Raw genomic sequence first — 15,455 nt, forward strand, 5'->3', positions numbered from 1 at the left:
AGATCGCGTGCGCCTCCAGGAAAGCCGCACGCTGCCACCACCCGTTTCACCACCGCACCTCAGTTTTTTTTTCCCCACCTCACGCCCGCTGCCTTCTTCCCTCCTCCCCCCGGCCCCCGCTTCCCTTTCCCCTGGGCCCTGGCCCCTCCCCGAGACCCCGACCCCGAGAGCAATAAAAACTCCCGCAGAAAGCGAAACACGCCGCAGTTATTCCCGCCCGCCACACGCAACCCGGCTCACCGTCCTCCCCATTTCAAATCACCGCCGCCGACCGACGGGTGGGCCGCGCGGGCGTACTACCCCGGCAGCTCAGTGTAACTGCGCCGCCACGTGGTCAACGTGGTCCCCACCTACGCTCCTGCGTCGAGCAAGGGGTAGTAGCAGTGCAGCCTCCTCCGCCTCCTCCTTCCTCCCGTGCTGCTTCTGCTGCTTCTTCTGCGGCGTGGCGTCTCGCTTTTAAAATCCCGCGACGCAGCGGCCTCCCTTCTCTTTTGGATTGAATGGAGCAGGCCATGTGAAGCCTCTGACCTTCGGATACCTTCCCCCCACCTCCGCCTCGCTCCCCCCCGTCCCGCGCCGCGCCGCGCCCCACCGCCGCGTGCGTGCGTGCGTGCGAGATCCGCGATGTCGTCGCGGCCGTCCTCGTCGTCCTCGTCGAGGCGGAGCAGCTCGCCCTTCTCCGCGGGGAGCCGCCGCCCGCCGACCTCCTCCTCCTCCTCCAGCTCCTACATGGCCGGGCGGCTCATCCCCCGCTCCTCCTCCTCCGTCTCCTCGTACGGCGGCGGCGGGGGCTCCAGGTCCACCACCCCCGGGCGCCGGTCCGCCCCCGCCCCGCCGCCGCCTCCTGCTCCGGTGCCGTTCCCTAGCGCGGACGAGCTCGTCATTGAGGACACCTCCCGATCAGGCGACAGCATCTCCGTCACCATCCGCTTCCGGCCACTCAGGTGGGGATCTGGGAGGGGGGCTGCGGGGATCTGCCTGCGGGCGCTGTTGCCATGGGCTTGTGCCGGGGCGCGGTCGCCAGTATTCCGACTGATTTGAGCTGGATTCGATGTGGTTGCAGCGAACGGGAGATCCAGCGCGGCGACGAGATCACGTGGTATCCCGACGGGGATCGGCTTGTGCGGTGTGACTACGTCCAGCCATCGGCTTATGGTTATGGTAAGCAGCTACGCTTTGTTGCTCCGTCGGTTTATTTGGGATTTGGCAATGTAGGTTGTGGGATTGGTGATTTGGCAAGTTAGGTACCTGACTAGTAGTTGTGAGCTATCTGTGATTTGGGGGCTTGGATTCTTCATGCAAATTTTGAGGATGATATCGGTTCGGCTATTGAATGCAATTCTTTCTCCAGGGTACATTGGTGAAATATGCATGTTTACACATAGTCACATGCACACTTTAACTGATATATATATATATATATATATATATATATATATACATATACATATATATGCATGTTTATACATAGTCACACACACGTTTTACACCATAAGTGAGGCACTACTGAAATTAGCACGGAGGCGGCTAGTATTGTGGGCTGACAGAATTCATAAGAGCCAAGACAAGGGAGGATGAACTGAAAATTTTAGTCCTGGTTCACATTTCTTAAGAGGCAGCTGATATTGTTTAGTCGACAGCTAGTAATTTTTCACGAGATTGACGTCAGTATGCCGTGAAGACTGTTTTTATGGAGATTGCAGAAGACTGTTTGCTCTCAATTGCCCTCACTAAGTATGCTGTGAATTTCAATTAAGAATTTCAGATGACTTAACAGTGAGATCTACGGTTTACATAGGCAATGCTAGTACAGGTCTCATGGCCCAATTTGTTCTCCATGACCAGTGGATGTTTGAAAGCTTGTTCAAGCTATGGATACAGAATATTTGTGAAGGGAAACATTGGTGTTGGCTGGTAATTTGAGAATGGGCACATGCCAGCCAGATACCTGGAGTAGTTAAGAACATATATATCATCAGTTTGTGGCTTTTTGGGCGTGGATAATTTTTGCCGATTCTACATTATATATACCTGAGAGAGAAGTTCCAATTCTCACTGTATGATTTCACTACTTGTGTATTATATAATGTATATGCATATGGATATTTTGACTTATCCTTCTTTTGTACTTATTTGTTAAGTACAATGAATAGTATGGAGTGCATTATGATATTATCTGATCTATGTTATTAAAAGGCACAGTGATAAGACAGTCTTATGCCCACACATTTACACATAGCCTATGAAGCCTATGATTTAGAAGGGCGTTTTGAAATCTAGACTGAAGATGGGCGTACTTCACATTCACACATAGCCTACGAAGCCTATGATATAGATACAGTTTATGAGATCCTTCTTTTGCTCGCAAGAGTGTCCAATGCGGGCATGAAACCATAACAAAGCTTATCCAGAGGCAAGGATGCTGTTTCCTCTGAGATGTTGGGAAGTGCTGAGATCCCTGAAGTTTCATTGAAGTTTGTGGCATGATTCGTGGCTTCATATAAATATACACAGATGGGTTTGATCACCTTTGATATGCGGGGTATGGACATGTGGAGGGGGGGGGGGGTCCTGTGTTTTAGTGTTCATACTTACGCAGGGTTTTGTTCATTTTAGTTTTCGCCTCCTGAGATGTAGATATATTCAAAATTTGGTCTGAAGGTATCCATTTGCAAATTCAAGAACTGTGGTTCACTGTTGAGATGCATTAGAATATAGATACCAACAAGGTCTTTATGTAGTTCTCTGGAATGTCTGATATTCTCCATGGACGTTGATCGTAGGACATGGATGATGCTGATGCCCTGTGCTGTGATCTTTATCAATAGAAATCGGACACATGTGCTGAAAAAAGACCCAGAAAATTGTTTCACAGCAAACTTAATGGCATTTACTCCCTCCGTCCCCTATTATAAGATGTTATTACAGCCAATGTACTCATATATTGGTTGTAATAAGTTAATAACATCTTAAATTATGGGATGGAGGGGGTAGTTTCTAAACAGTTATCCTGATTCTTTCCCTTACTGTGATAAAACGTTATTGGTCACAGCAAATCAATATAGCTGAATTTAAAACTGGCGAACCAACTAAGATAAATCAACATATTATGTCACCTTGATTTCTACATGATAATTAATCTCTTTTCTCCACTTTGTTTCTTTGTTTAGATAGAGTTTTTGGGCCTTCAACAGCTACAGAGGCTGTCTATGATGTTGCTGCTCGGCCTGTTGTGAAAGGTGCTATGGAGGGCATAAATGGTATGCCACTTTCATTTATTTAGGTTACTCTACACATTTTATTTTGATTTTTGATATAATTATAATGTCATATGTAATTCAACAGCCACAGAGACTTTTATCTGTCCACCTTCACTCTATGCCCATATGTAATGTTACTGTCGTGACTGCACAGTGCATTATGAGATATCCAATCTCTACCTTCTCATCATGTTTCCTTTGATACCTAATTTACTCTTATTGTCCATATCGTTTTCTTCAATGCTTCAATATTTTATGAGGGCTATTGCTGTAATGGCATCTATTCTTACATAATTCATATTTTACCTTGTATGGTGAATTGTTAGCTTATCATAGTCACTGATCTCTGAACACATCTTTGTACTAACTTGTAGGGACAGTTTTTGCCTATGGTGTCACAAGCAGTGGGAAAACCCACACAATGCATGTAAGTTCTTATTTTCTACAGAAATAAGACCAAAACACAGGTAGAATAGCAGCAAGATATTATTCTTTGAAGGGTCTTCCCTTTAGCACATTCCTTTCAGTTCAATTCTGTTGTTCCAATCGATTTTCTGCACCTGCTACTTCACGTGGTAACAATTATGATTGTGCTATATCCATTTTTCGCAAATAATATTGTTGGATACAAGCCCATTTGTGATTTGTGAAGACAAGACTAATATTTATACTGCCTATTCATTTGTTCCCCAATCTTCCGCAGGGTGACCAGAATTGTCCTGGAATAATCCCATTAGCCATCAAGGATGTCTTCAGCTTAATACAAGAGGTATGACAGCAAGTGCTTGAGTTACATAGCAATATAACATTTAAACTCCACACTGTAAATATGTTTAACTGCACCAATGGATTTGTTTTATATTTTTTAATGAAGGAACACTTTACTTTGGTGACTAGTTAATCACCTCGTAAATCTGTACCTATGTCTTCCTAGTCATTACTAGCCACAAAGCATCGTTTAGATAAACACTTAATATAATTTCGAACACTGTATCACCAAAAGCAGCCCATGTTTATGCATGTCATGCAAACATGATCTGTTATATCCAAACTCAGCTGACCACAATAATCTGAATTTCCAAACAACAGAGCATTAAGAGTTAAGAGTTAAGACTGAGTCTGTATAACTGTGTGGTAGCTCTTTGTTGAAGATAAACTGCCTGGAAAGTGGACTTATGAGTTTGGAGAGTTCTTTTGTTGGTTTTTACACAAGGATTTCCTCACTCACTTAGCGAACAAATAAAACAATCTTATTTATTTGATTAACTGAAGAGCATTGAGAGGCTGAGAGGGAAGGCTGACAACTTCAGTTGTGGCCACGATGACATACTCAAACCTATATACAAAACTTGCACGTTCTGTTTTGTTGTCAATCGTGTTCTTTATCAACTCTACTGTTTACTCTTTGCTGCTCATATCTATTGAATATTTTGTCATTTTTTCTGGTTATACTGAACTTGAACCCTTGATTTGCATATCTTGACCAACAGACTCCTGGAAGGGAATTTTTGCTACGTGTATCATACCTGGAAATCTATAATGAGGTATGGTATCTCCTTTTCGTAAATTTCTCCAAAGTCACTGCATTTATCCCTTTCTTGAATAGTCCAACAGCGTTACTCAAGTAACAGTTGATCCTTGTGTGCTGTGCCTTTTCTCTTTGTAATAAATTAATATAAATACTGACTTGTCTGACCATTCGCAAAATATTTCCTGGTCATTTCCCTACCTAGAGTGTGCTCCCATTAATTATCCTCATATTTCCCTTTTTTGTTTTGCTGCATGCTCTCAGCACTTATTTTTGTTGGTTGGACTTCACGTTCCTGATGGTAGATGTGTGGATGTGCCTACCTCCTCATATATGGCTGGCCTTTGTTTGAACAAAGTCAAAAGATCTACAGAGATTAATCCACTAAAGATTAGTCTCTTATTTAGTCTTGATTAGTCTCTTATTTAGGGAAATATCTAATCTTAGGTCTTAACTATTCTTGGTGTGGGTGCAGCTTGCATGAGCCACACCCATGCCAGTTGGTGATTGTCATATATCCCTCCAATCTTGTGCTATAGAAATACTGTCTGAGTGATACTATGATTTCCATATATTGATTATTGAGCTCCTTGCCTTTCATGAAGATCAAGTTAAAAGTTACTCCCTCCGTAAAGAAATATAAGAGTGTTTAGATCACTAAAATAGTGATCTAAACGCTTTTATATTTCTTTACAGAGGGAGTACAAGTCACACTCCATCGCAGATTATCTGTATCCAGAATGCACTTTCATCTAGTACTATCTGGATGGTTTAAATCTGTACATTTTATTGCAGGTGATAAATGATCTGCTTGATCCTACTGGACAAAATCTGCGTGTGAGGGAGGATGCACAGGTTTAATCCCCTACAGTTGTTACACTATGTTTATTGTCTTGCTTCTGTATCTGTGCTGTAATTCTGTATTTAATTGTTTTGCATCTCCTCCTGAAACCTAATTTTGAGTACATTTTTGGTACTTATTTTCTTAGTTTTTTGCTGTTATTCTCGCTAGTATGAATCTGCTTTTCGTTTTGCCCCTCTTTTTACCTTGTTTCGTTTTTAAAGTTCTGGTATCATTCCATCCAGTTAACAAACTGTGAAGATATTGTAATATTGATAGTTTAGCTTTCATGGGTTTGATATGGATATTACTCTTACTTGCTACACATTATCTTTCTGCCCCTCTTTTTATCTTGTTTTGTTTTTAAAGTTCTGGACATCATTCCATCCAGTTAACAAACTGTGAAGATATTGTAATATTGTTAGTTTAGCTTTCATGGGTTTGATATGGTATTGCTCGTACTTGCTACACATTATCTTTCTTTAAACCTTGTTGTTTCCTCATGAAATGATGACTAGATTAATGGTTCCAGCAGAATGCCATCTATTTGATTTGCAAGTTAACAAAATGACAAGCAGTTTTTGTGGCCTTCTTTTGGTAATGAAATTGTTACATGTCAAGTGAGCACGTAAACTATGCCTGGAGTGCCATTTGGCTCTGAGAGTGATTGACATGTAGATCTTGTTTGTGTAGTCAGTGACTCAGTGTTGTTTTTTCCTTGTTCATATACAATGCAAGCTGTGTTATATGCAATAACGCCAATGTAGCTTCATGCCTTTATCTACTGCAGTGATACCTCTAGTTTTGAGCTTCCGCTGATCTTCTTCCTTCTGCTACAGGGAACATATGTAGAAGGAATAAAAGAAGAAGTTGTACTTTCTCCAGGACATGCTCTCTCTTTCATAGCTGCTGGCGAAGGTGATAATAATATATTGCTTTCCCTACTACTAGAGTGTTACTGGCTAGATGGTAGGGGTCACCGATTGGCATGGATATGCACCAGGAAGGTGTTGTTTCTGTGAGACATGTGCTATTAGCCATGCAGTATCTCTCTACAATGCATTAGTCTGCTTGTGAACTGTATGATTTTCTTCTCATGTAGAACCAATAACTAGCCACTCATTTCCTATGATTGCTTTTGTTTAACGGATCAGCAGTTTCTCAGTCTGCGAGAAATTGTTGTCTCTCAATCAGTTATGCTGCATATTATCAAGACTACTATTGTCCATTGACTTCTCTCCTATAATCTATTCTCAACGCTGGTCTCTCTTATATTCCCAATCACAATATGATTAATTCATAGATACTTTAGCTTGCGAATATTATTTCTAGACAATATATGATTTTACTCACAGTTGTAATTATTCAGTTTGCTAACTCAATTTTGGTGCTAATTTCTGAATTACTCACACTTTTTGTCTTACCTGAGTGTTTCACAGTTTTTTCTGTTTTGGTGATATTTTAATTCATGACCTACTATATAATTGTAGTCTTATTAGAGTCAAACTAATACTACTTCAAATGACAGAGCATCGGCATGTTGGTTCAAACAACTTCAACTTATTTAGCAGCCGAAGTCATACTATTTTCACTATGGTGAGCTCAGAAATTCCATCAGTATTTAAGGCATTTAATCAAATTTTTTTCTCGAGAAAACGCAAAAGACCTTTGCATTTCATTTCATTGAAAAGGTAGAAGTATGGTACAATCCTCCTAGGAGGCAAGGGTTACAGATAGATGGGAGGAAGTCAGTGGACATCCCAGGTAGAGGGGAAGACAGTTCTAAGTCCTAGAGCGCCGGCCGTCGCCCAAGAAGAAGCTTCGTCCTTGATCCTGCCTACAAGTGTAGCAATTGAAGGGCTGGCATTGTCGAAGACACACTCGTTCATGCGCTTCCAGATCATCCAAGGCACGAGGAGGGTGACAGATGCCAGCGCTTTGCGCTGCAGCGTTGTTGCTCCTTGTGTTCCGCGCAGCACCAGTCCATTAGCGTTGCCTCATGGTTTGGTGTAGGTATCTGAACTCCTAGCCAAGTCAGTATCTCATGTCAGGTTTGCCGGGCGAAGGTGCAGTCCAACAAGAGGTGTCGCATAGTTTCCGGGGTCTGATCGCATAGTAGGCAGCGGGGGTGGTGCTGCAGGCCGCGGCGGGCGAGCCTGTCGGCTGTCCAGCAGCGATCCTGGTTAGCCAGCAAGTGGAAGAACTTAACCCGCGGTGGCGCCCAGCTTTTCCAAATTAGTTTCCAGGAGTTGCAGAGTGAAGAACTTAATCAATTTATTTATGAATATTGCCTTATTGTTCTTGTATGGCGGATGCTATTGAGTTTCTTGATAATGATGCATCATGTTTCTGAATCTCACATGTGATATGTTGTATTTATTTATTTGGGTCTATAATATTTGTGCGCTCTTCTGCAGATGATTGAAAGCAGTGATCGTGGTGACGAGTACGATGGAGCCATGTACTCACAGCTTGTATGTTGTTTTACCCATAAACAAGATTACATTTTTCAACCGTTACGCTTTCTAGTCTTACTTTTTAATGCTTCTTCTCTATAGAATTTGATTGATCTAGCTGGCTCAGAGAGTTCTAAGACAGAGACTACGGGGTTAAGAAGAAGGGAAGGATCTTATATTAACAAGAGTCTTTTAACTCTCGGAACAGTAAGCTTTTGTTTCTAATTACCTGTCACAACTCAGGGTTTTCGTTTTATGTCTATTGTCGTAAATTTCAACTTGAAACACATCTTGTTAAGATCCTGTTTTAGAACTTCAGGGAGCACACCTGAACTTATATTTATATTGGACATCATCTGGTAATTAGTTGGAGCTGTTGAATGTGGCAACATATTTTGTACATTTATTCTAAGCAACCTCTACTTCAGGGCCACTTATGTTTCTGGTATCCTTAATGTAATCACTGATTAATTCTGAACTTAACTTCCTAATTCAAAGGTTATCGGGAAGCTCAGTGAAGGGAGAGCAACACATATACCCTATCGAGATTCTAAGTTGACTCGTCTGCTGCAGTCATCACTGAGTGGCCATGGTCACGTCTCAGTAAGTATCTACCCGTTCTTTAGAGCTTCCTGCTTTGGAACTCACTACATGTGCTGGTGGAGGCTATCTTTGCAGCGTGTAGTGAAACTTTATTTTCAATTATCCAGCTGACATACTGACTTCTTTATGCAGCTAATTTGCACAATTACGCCAGCATCGAGTAACATGGAGGAAACCCATAATACATTGAAATTTGCAAGCAGAGCAAAGCGTGTTGAAATTTATGCCTCTCGTAACCGGGTAAATGTTCTCAGCATGCGATTCTTACTTCCCGTGGCACCATTACTTGAATAATTAATGAACATTTCATTATTTTCTCTGTGCAGTTAGTTGATGAGAAGTCTTTGATCAAGAAGTATCAGAGAGAAATATCGTCTCTAAAGCAAGAGCTTGATGAGTTTAGGAGAGGAATGCTTGGGGGTGCTAGTCAGGAAGAAATAATGATTTTACGGCAACAGGTCTGCTTCATTTGCTTTTGCCAGATAGAACTAAGGAGCACAATGGTTTATGAAGCATCTATGCAAATGCTTGATTTTTTCCTGTTCTATATATGAATACTTATATTGATTTCATATTGCTAAGTTGTAAATGCTTAAAAAATGACTTCTTTTGCCTTGTTTAGTTGGAAGAGGGCCAGGTAAAAATGCAATCTCGCCTTGAGGAGGAAGAGGATGCCAAAGCTGCTCTGATGAGCAGAATACAGCGGTTGACCAAGTTAATACTTGTTTCCACGAAGACCAATATTCCTGCTTTGACAGATTCGTCTCGTCTTCAGCGCCAAAATTCTGTTAGTGAGGAAGATGTAGGTGCTCATTATTGATCTGATTCTGCATTTGTTACCATATTTAAGGTTTTTGATTCTATGAAGTTATAAGTCATGCTCTTTTAACTTAGAAGGTGTACTAATTCTATCTATTTCAGAAGTTAAGCTCTTCCCAAGATAGTACTACGGTAGTCCAAAATGACAGTACATCAAAGGACACCTTATCATCTGCTTTGCCTGACCCGTTGGATGAGATCAATGGACTAAGGTCTGCTAGCGGAGATCCTTCTTCAGTAGCTGGTTCAGGACAAGATTCAATGCAGGTTTGCATTCTACATTTTTTAATTGACCAGTAAACCAGTGACATGTGCCCATGCCATAATCCTAAGGTTTATAGCTATCATCTTGCCGTTCTTGATTTTTTTGATGCACAACTTCTTGTGGAAAATATGCTTTGTCACTTGTTTGGCTCAAAACAACATTTGGAAAACTACAATATTAGAAATCCAAAACCTATTTGGCCATATTACTGGTTTTCCACTAAAAACATTACGTGCAATCAGTGTGTGTAACAGTCACAGCTTATTCCCCATTGCAGTCATGCATTGTTTCTTAACAGTCATGGCTGGGGTTTTTTTTTTTTTTTAGAAAAGTCATGTCTGGGAGTTGTGTTCTCTAGTTGACTGTATTCTCACTGCCACGAATATTTTTGTGCTGAGCTCTATTTATCCTTTCCCAGAACAGAAGGCATCTGAGATACAGATACTGCGATATGCTGATACAATATTTCCATAAAGCAAGAATGGATCGATTAATCTGTATTTTTGTTAGATAATACTCCTAGAAGCATTTATTTGTACTTGAAAATAAATAAATTATTTAGTGAGGCTATGAGAGAGCAAGGAGTTGATATTACCATATGAAAATGGAAAACCTAAACTAAGATCGAGAGCGTCCATTTGCCATGCCCTAAATCCAAATGCAAATACCAAAATCAGATCTAAGCACCGGACATCTAGAATTAGTCCTAGAGTGGAGGCGGCAGCAGCAAGAGGTATGGAGGAGGTGGCTGTGGCGGGAACAACAGTTTAGTGCAGAGGCAGCACCATTGTGTGGTGGAGGCAGTGACCTTTGGTGAAGAAGGGAAAGGAAGAGGCAGCGACAGCCGATAGGAGTGAGGAGGGGAAGGAGGAGGAGATGCAAAGGGAGGGCAGACAGAGGAGTCAAGGACCGAGTGGACACTTGTCGTGGACCTTTATTTTGCACTGGCTGATGGAGCATATCCAACAGTCTATATTAACAATGGTCCTGGCTTCAGTAGCTCTGATGCTAGACATTCAATACAGTACAATGGTTATTTTATACTTTTTTAGAATCAATTTTATACTGGATTTTGAAAGAGAACGTGCTGAATTTACGAATGATTATTGGTTATAGCTTAATGTACTTTGTATATCAGGTGGGAATCACGGAATCGGATCATTTGGATCTATTGATTGAGCAAGTTAAGATGCTTGCTGGGGAGATTGCTTTTGGTACCAGTTCGCTGAAAAGATTAATTGAACAATCCATAGAAGACCCTGAAGGGACAAAGAATCAAGTAGGTGTCATCCCATTCTTAGCATTTTTTACATTTAACTTCCTGCTCAATATTCAACTTCTTGTTCTACTGAATAAGTATCCAGACGAATAAGCATATGTCTTCGTGTTACTGAAAGACAGACACATGGAGTGCTTCACAGTTGCATACACTACACACTTCTGCTATTTTTCTAGGATTCTGAATATGTTCTAAAGCTCATGTTTGATATTTTATCTTGCTTTGCTCCCTTTACTTTAACCGTTCCATTTTAAATATGCCACTTCTGATAGATGGCTCCTTAACATCCTCTTTTGATAGTTTTGTAACTCTTTTTGATAGAATGTATCATCTTCTATATCTTCATGATGTTCCAATGCGTTGCACTGTAACTAATGCTCATGCATGTATCTTTTGATAACAGATAGAGAATTTAGAGCATGAAATCCAGCAAAAGAGGAGGCATCTGCGAGCCCTGGAACAAAAAATCATGGAAAGCGGTGAGGCATCAGTTGCTAATGCTTCTATGGTGGATATGCAGCAGGTAATGTTGTCTAGTATAAAGATAAGCCTCTTAATTATTTGTGTATCCCCTTCCCTGCGTAGTAACATACATTTTGTGGAAACAGACTATTACGAAGTTGACAGCTCAATGCAATGAGAAGGCTTTTGACTTAGAGGTGATCTTACTAAATTTTCAGTGTGCTTCCCACAAAACTGATGTGTCTTCAATGTACATGTATAGATATATTTTAGAAAAGTTCTGATTGTCTTCTTATATGTTGGGACAGTTAAAATCGGCCGATAATCGTGTCCTTCAGGAGCAGCTACAACAGAAGGTTCTCTTTCCTTCTTCCTTCCTTTTATGTGTGCGTAGTTTCAGTTTAGAATATCCGAGTGGGAAATACTTAATTTGTTGTATGATTTTTTTTTTGCTACTTGCAGAGTATGGAAATCAATGATTTACAAGAAAAAGTTCTACGCCTCGAGGCACAGCTCATACCGAAAACCAACATATCCCCTGAACAATGCACACACCAGGAGATTCTTGATTTGAAATCTAAACTTCAGTCCAAGGTTTAATCCGTTTTATCTTCAGTTTAACTAGATTTCTTTCAAGATTTCTGCACTACTTTTTTGTGTCTTTAATTTATTTTGTTTATAATGATATATTGTGCATCTATGACATATTCTTATATTGTATGAAACCCACTACGTATTTGTGGATGATTTGCTGGAACATTGCACTGAATTTTGTGCTGCACTCTTTTTAAGCTTGTGGATATGCAATACTAATTTATATGTTCATTTGTTGGTTGTACATAATTAGTTTACGTTTTTTCCCCTTATTAAACGAGTCAATCAACTTTGCCAATATATCTTGACAGGAAGTTGAAACTGAGAAGCTTAAATACCAGCATCTGGAAGTGATTGAAGAAAATCGAGACCTAATCAATCAGAACCACAAATTAAGTGAGGAAGCTGCTTATGCAAAAGAATTGGCATCTTCTGCAGCTGTTGAGCTTAAGAATTTGGCTGAAGAAGTTACAAAGCTATCGATACAAAATGCAAGGCAGGCAAAGGAGTTATTAATTGCCCAGGAGATGGCACATTCCAGGGTTCCTGTTAGAAAGGGGCGCCCAGCAGGTAGGGGCAGGGATGAAGTTGGGACCTGGAGTCTTGATTTAGAGGATATGAAGATGGAGCTACTGGCGCGAAAAAAGAGGGAAGCTGCTCTAGAAGCAGCTTTGGCAGAGAAGGAGCTTCTTGAAGAGGAGTACAAGAAGAAGTTTGATGAAGCAAAGAAGAAAGAGCTTTCTCTAGAAAATGATCTAGCAGGCATGTGGGTTCTTGTTGCTAAGTTGAAGAGAGGGGCTTTCAGCATATCTGATTTAAACGTTGATGACCGGTCTATCAATCTAGCTGACATAACTAATGATGCAAAGGAAAACAAAGGTGACACAAATGCAGCTTTAGTTGAGAAACAAGTGTCAGATGATACTGTGAAGTCATTGACTGCAGAAGAATATAGAAGTCCAGAATTTGAACCTCTTCTTGTTCGTCTCAAGGTATGTTTATAATTTTCGTTTCATGTTATGGTGTGTCTTCGTGAAGGGGTGGACATATGTCCATTACTTTGTGTACCATTACCATTCTCATATGCATCAAAATAGTTTGTGGGATAAGTGTGATGCCTTTGTAGTATTAGTAAGACTTGGTATAAAATACTCCCTCTGATTCACAATTTAAGTAGTCTAGGACGTTCACATGGCTTTAAAAGTAGCATTTTGGTCACAGTTTGCTTAAGAAGTGTTGTTTTTAATAAAACAACTACTCCCTCCGTCCGAAAATAGTTGTCATCAAAATGGATGAAAAGGGATGTATCTAGAACTAAAATACGTCTAGATACATCTCCTTTAATCCATTTTGATGACAAGTATTTCCGGACGGAGGGAGTATATGTTATGAGCACATATTCATGACGATGTGTGCAATTCTTTCTATGCTATAAAGGTCAAACCTAAAAATGTTTGAATGATTTTGTTTTTCGTAAACTGCTATTATTATGAATCAGAGGAAGTGGTTAGTAACTAAGGCCCTTGCGTGCTAAGCTGTTGATCCCTGTACAAACCTTTGAGGTATGCCCTGCAGTGGTAATCTAAATTGACTTACATCGTCAGCTTCAACTAAAGTGATCGATTTGAACATAACAGCTTTTACATTTCACAAGTAAACTAATGTCCTCATTCCATCGTACTTCCTCCGTTCCTAAATATAAGTCTTTTTAGAGATTTCAAATGGACTATCACATACGGATGTATATAGACATATTTTAGAGTGTAGATTCATTCATTTTGCTCCGTATGTAGTCACCTGATGCAATCTCTAGAAAGACCTATATTTAGGAACGGAGGAAATAGAAGGCTGCACTGGCAGCTGGAGTAGGCTTTGGGCCTGGTTTAGTCAGTGGGATGAGTCTGTTGTTTCAGTTTTAGGCCGGTTTCTCTTATTAACTGGCTAATTCTTTTCTCCATTTAATGAAGAGGCAGAGCTTCTGTTGGGTACTAAAATAAAATTCTATCATGAATGGCTGCTGGATTATTGATGTTTTGCTGCATGCAGGCTAAAATTCAAGAGATGAAGGAGAAGGAAACTGACCCCCTGAGTGATAAAGATGGCAATTCCCATGTCTGCAAAGTATGTTTTGAATCCGCAACTGCTGCAGTTTTGCTTCCTTGTCGGCATTTTTGCTGTAAGTCATGATAGGGAATTGCGTTCATGTGCTAAACATCCTTGTCGTTTATGTTTACTAATGTTATGCCTTTTCTTCAGTGTGCAAGCCTTGCGCACTTGCCTGTTCGGAATGCCCTCTGTGCCGCACACGAATCTTAGACAGGATAATTACCTTCACATAGATCACTTGTTAGCCTAAGGTACCAAATACTTCGCCACTTGCCTGTTGGTATCTTTGATCCTATCCTAATTTCTAACGTTTGAAATTGTCCGATGAAAATGCTTGCCAGGAAACTTTTGACGCGCCCAATCTCTCCATGTAAAATCACCAACCTTATATGTTTCTTTTTCTGTGTAGCAAAGAAGGTTACTTTTATGTTCCTTCTATGTTGTATTGCCATTCGTTTGATTTCCCTATATGGCTTTACCTTGGCTCCTTGTTGTATTGAGAAGTTCAGCGACTTCTCAACAAATGTGTATAGATATGTGACTCAACATTGTCCTCAAGTAAAGCAAATTGATGTGGCAATACATATTTTTTTCTTTTCTTTCAGAAGTAAACTATGAACATGAGATCCTCAAGCTGATGCAGTTAATTATTTTTCTGTTGTTTATATGCTTGTTCGGTTTAGGACGTGGATTAACCGAGCGAGCACTTAGGCAGTTTGAGACTTGGAAATCTCCCAGTATTGTTTCCAGACGGTCGGTAGTGTGGTTGAAAAATATTATATCTGGACACAGACAGCACTGACTGACCGTTTCACAAATCAGCATGCGAGAGCTGTGAACTCTAGTTCGTAGGTTGCATCACCTGCACCTCTGTCATCATCTGATGCGTGGGGACATCCTGCGGAGGAACCTTGATTAGAAGCGTCATGCTGTTGTTTGAGCTGACAATTTAAAACCACCTTGCAAAAGTGAGTTGGCCATTACATCATGAAAGTTCCCAACGTTCATCGGCTGCTTCTTGAAGACGCTTCCCTCCAGTATAGCATTGCCCTTTGAACAGTTTGGAAAATCGTTATCAAATACGTGGAGCACACTTTCATGAAGATCATCGATGAACACAAACCTAATACAAGAACTCCTTTTCTAAATACATGAATCAACCCCCCCCCCCCCCCCCCCCGCGCGGTGATGTATGTGGCTACCGGTTGCCTGTTGCACATTCAAAATTGTTCGAAAAAATCT

At 40.8% G+C, this 15,455-nt stretch overlaps 1 protein-coding gene across 1 annotated transcript; it reads left to right on the top strand.

Moving 5' to 3' along the window:
- The first annotated feature begins 212 nt into the window (after positions 1–212).
- On the top strand, positions 213–14,809 carry LOC125509545 (kinesin-like protein KIN-7K, chloroplastic). The gene is made up of 25 exons (XM_048674535.1): positions 213–944; positions 1,064–1,161; positions 3,171–3,260; positions 3,635–3,687; positions 3,964–4,029; positions 4,751–4,804; positions 5,584–5,643; positions 6,469–6,547; positions 7,158–7,225; positions 8,047–8,103; positions 8,188–8,292; positions 8,584–8,688; positions 8,821–8,928; positions 9,015–9,146; positions 9,311–9,490; positions 9,610–9,774; positions 10,911–11,051; positions 11,455–11,574; positions 11,660–11,710; positions 11,822–11,869; positions 11,976–12,107; positions 12,419–13,099; positions 14,154–14,283; positions 14,364–14,464; positions 14,555–14,809. Exons 1-24 carry the CDS (start codon positions 625–627, stop codon positions 14,444–14,446), a joined length of 3,126 nt encoding a protein of 1,041 aa, XP_048530492.1. The 5' UTR covers positions 213–624; the 3' UTR covers positions 14,447–14,464; positions 14,555–14,809.
- Positions 14,810–15,455: the final 646 nt, after the last annotated feature.

Source organism: Triticum urartu, chromosome 1, assembly GCF_003073215.2.
Source record: "Triticum urartu cultivar G1812 chromosome 1, Tu2.1, whole genome shotgun sequence".
Classification (NCBI taxonomy): domain Eukaryota; kingdom Viridiplantae; phylum Streptophyta; class Magnoliopsida; order Poales; family Poaceae; genus Triticum; species Triticum urartu.

What these genes read in the sequence shown, in the direction of transcription:
- LOC125509545 (XM_048674535.1), top strand. Translation starts at nt 625, where the DNA reads ATGTCGTCGCGGCCGTCCTCGTCGTCCTCGTCGAGGCGGAGCAGCTCG. An exon ending in ATCCGCTTCCGGCCACTCAG is followed by an intron (nt 945 to 1,063) that starts GTGGGGATCTGG and finishes ATGTGGTTGCAG; the next exon opens with CGAACGGGAGATCCAGCGCG. An exon ending in AGAAGGCTTTTGACTTAGAG is followed by an intron (nt 11,711 to 11,821) that starts GTGATCTTACTA and finishes ATGTTGGGACAG; the next exon opens with TTAAAATCGGCCGATAATCG.